This window comes from Trichinella spiralis, assembly GCF_000181795.1.
Source record: "Trichinella spiralis strain ISS 195 chromosome Unknown Scfld2168, whole genome shotgun sequence".
In the NCBI taxonomy this organism is placed as follows: domain Eukaryota; kingdom Metazoa; phylum Nematoda; class Enoplea; order Trichinellida; family Trichinellidae; genus Trichinella; species Trichinella spiralis.
The window spans coordinates 1-1435 of NW_003529107.1; the positions used below are offsets into that span (position 1 = coordinate 1).

The 1435-nt window shown below is 34.4% G+C and overlaps 1 protein-coding gene across 1 annotated transcript; it reads right to left on the bottom strand.

Annotated features, from left to right (window-relative positions):
• Positions 1–362: 362 nt before the first annotated feature.
• Positions 363–997, bottom strand: Tsp_13371 (putative immunoglobulin domain protein; the record flags this gene model as incomplete). Its single annotated transcript, XM_003368616.1, has 2 exons — positions 832–997; positions 363–683 (listed from the first exon to the last, which is right to left on the bottom strand). Coding segments are annotated over exons 1-2 (487 nt in total), but the record flags the coding sequence as incomplete, so codon positions are not given.
• Positions 998–1435: the final 438 nt, after the last annotated feature.

Consider the following 1435-nt stretch of genomic DNA (forward strand, 5'->3'; position numbering starts at 1 on the left):
ATGCCACACCAACCAACCAACCAAGCACTACCCTTCTCTTTCTCAAATCTTCTTCATTCAATCAAACAAACAAAACAATATGCTGCTGCATACTTTTTCTTCTTTTCTAATTTTCAAATCCCTAATACACACCCTTTGCCCCTGCTTGCTCATACTTTTATGATTATTTATGACGACGATGCTATTTTATGTTTAAATTCTTATTCTTCTTCTTCTTTTTGTTATGTAATGGGTTTTTTCTGACTTCACTGATTGAAATATGGATGAAATCAAAATTCGAATATTCAAAAAAATGAAAGAAAGACAATTTCCCCCCCCCCCCTTCAATCGATCATACTATTGAGTAATTGTATGTAACTTACACAGAATGGCCAGTGAAGCCGGCTGACTTTGCTTAGCTAGGCCAGTTGTAGCGATGGTAGCGATGCAGAAAAATTCCCCATAGTCCAGGGAACGGTTCACTCGGGTGATGACCAAATTGGAACCGTTCTGATAGCGACGGGTGTTGTTCACCACAATTTCGTCGTTCAACACCCAGTGGAATTGCATGTTGCAGTCGGAACTGACGTTGCATTCCAAAAATGCCCGGCTCCCTTCACGGACCGTGATCCCTTTCGGCTGCACGTTGAAATAGAACGACTCATCCTCCACGCACGGTCCACGTGCAGAACTCACACCCAACACTGGAAATAAAAAATACAAAATATACAATCAATTTGATGAAATTTTTGAAAAAAAAACAAAATTTCTTTTTTTTGACTTTTAATAATTCAAAAAAAATAATTTCACTTTTTTTTTCTTCAATACAAAATAAAAACAAAATTCCACTACCAATACAGACAGTGACCAGTGTGCGGGCAAAGTTGGCGACCATGACAACTCGAAACGCGAACACTGCAAACTCAACCACAAACCAGCCGGACAGCCGCGAGTGGGATTGTATCTGCAAAATACCGTAGTCCACCGTATGTTTCAAGCTGTCAAGTAGAATTATCATTGTAAAATTTCTTACTGATTAAAGGAAATTGTTATTATTTTAATTATTCAAATTGAAATTTTTTCAATTAAAAACAATCTAAATGCAAACTGCCAGCAAAACTACATCGTCATGCTTATTCACTTGATTTCATATTTGATCAACTTTTGATGAAATACGTTTCCAAATAAAACTATATAACTTATAAAAATAGCCAAATTTTCTTTTCTACTTTTATTAAAAATTTAATTTTACACGATTATTTTCATTTTTTATAATCATTTTTTTTGGAAAATTACAGTAAATTGGAAAAGCAGAATTTCAGAAAAAAATACTGTAATGCTTTTTTGACTTTTTTTTGAAATCATTTTTGTTTAAATTTAAGTGTCTGATTGACAATTGCAGTGAGGTTGCCTTTGCATTGTAATCTTTAAGTTTGCTATGTTGGAATTATCCTAA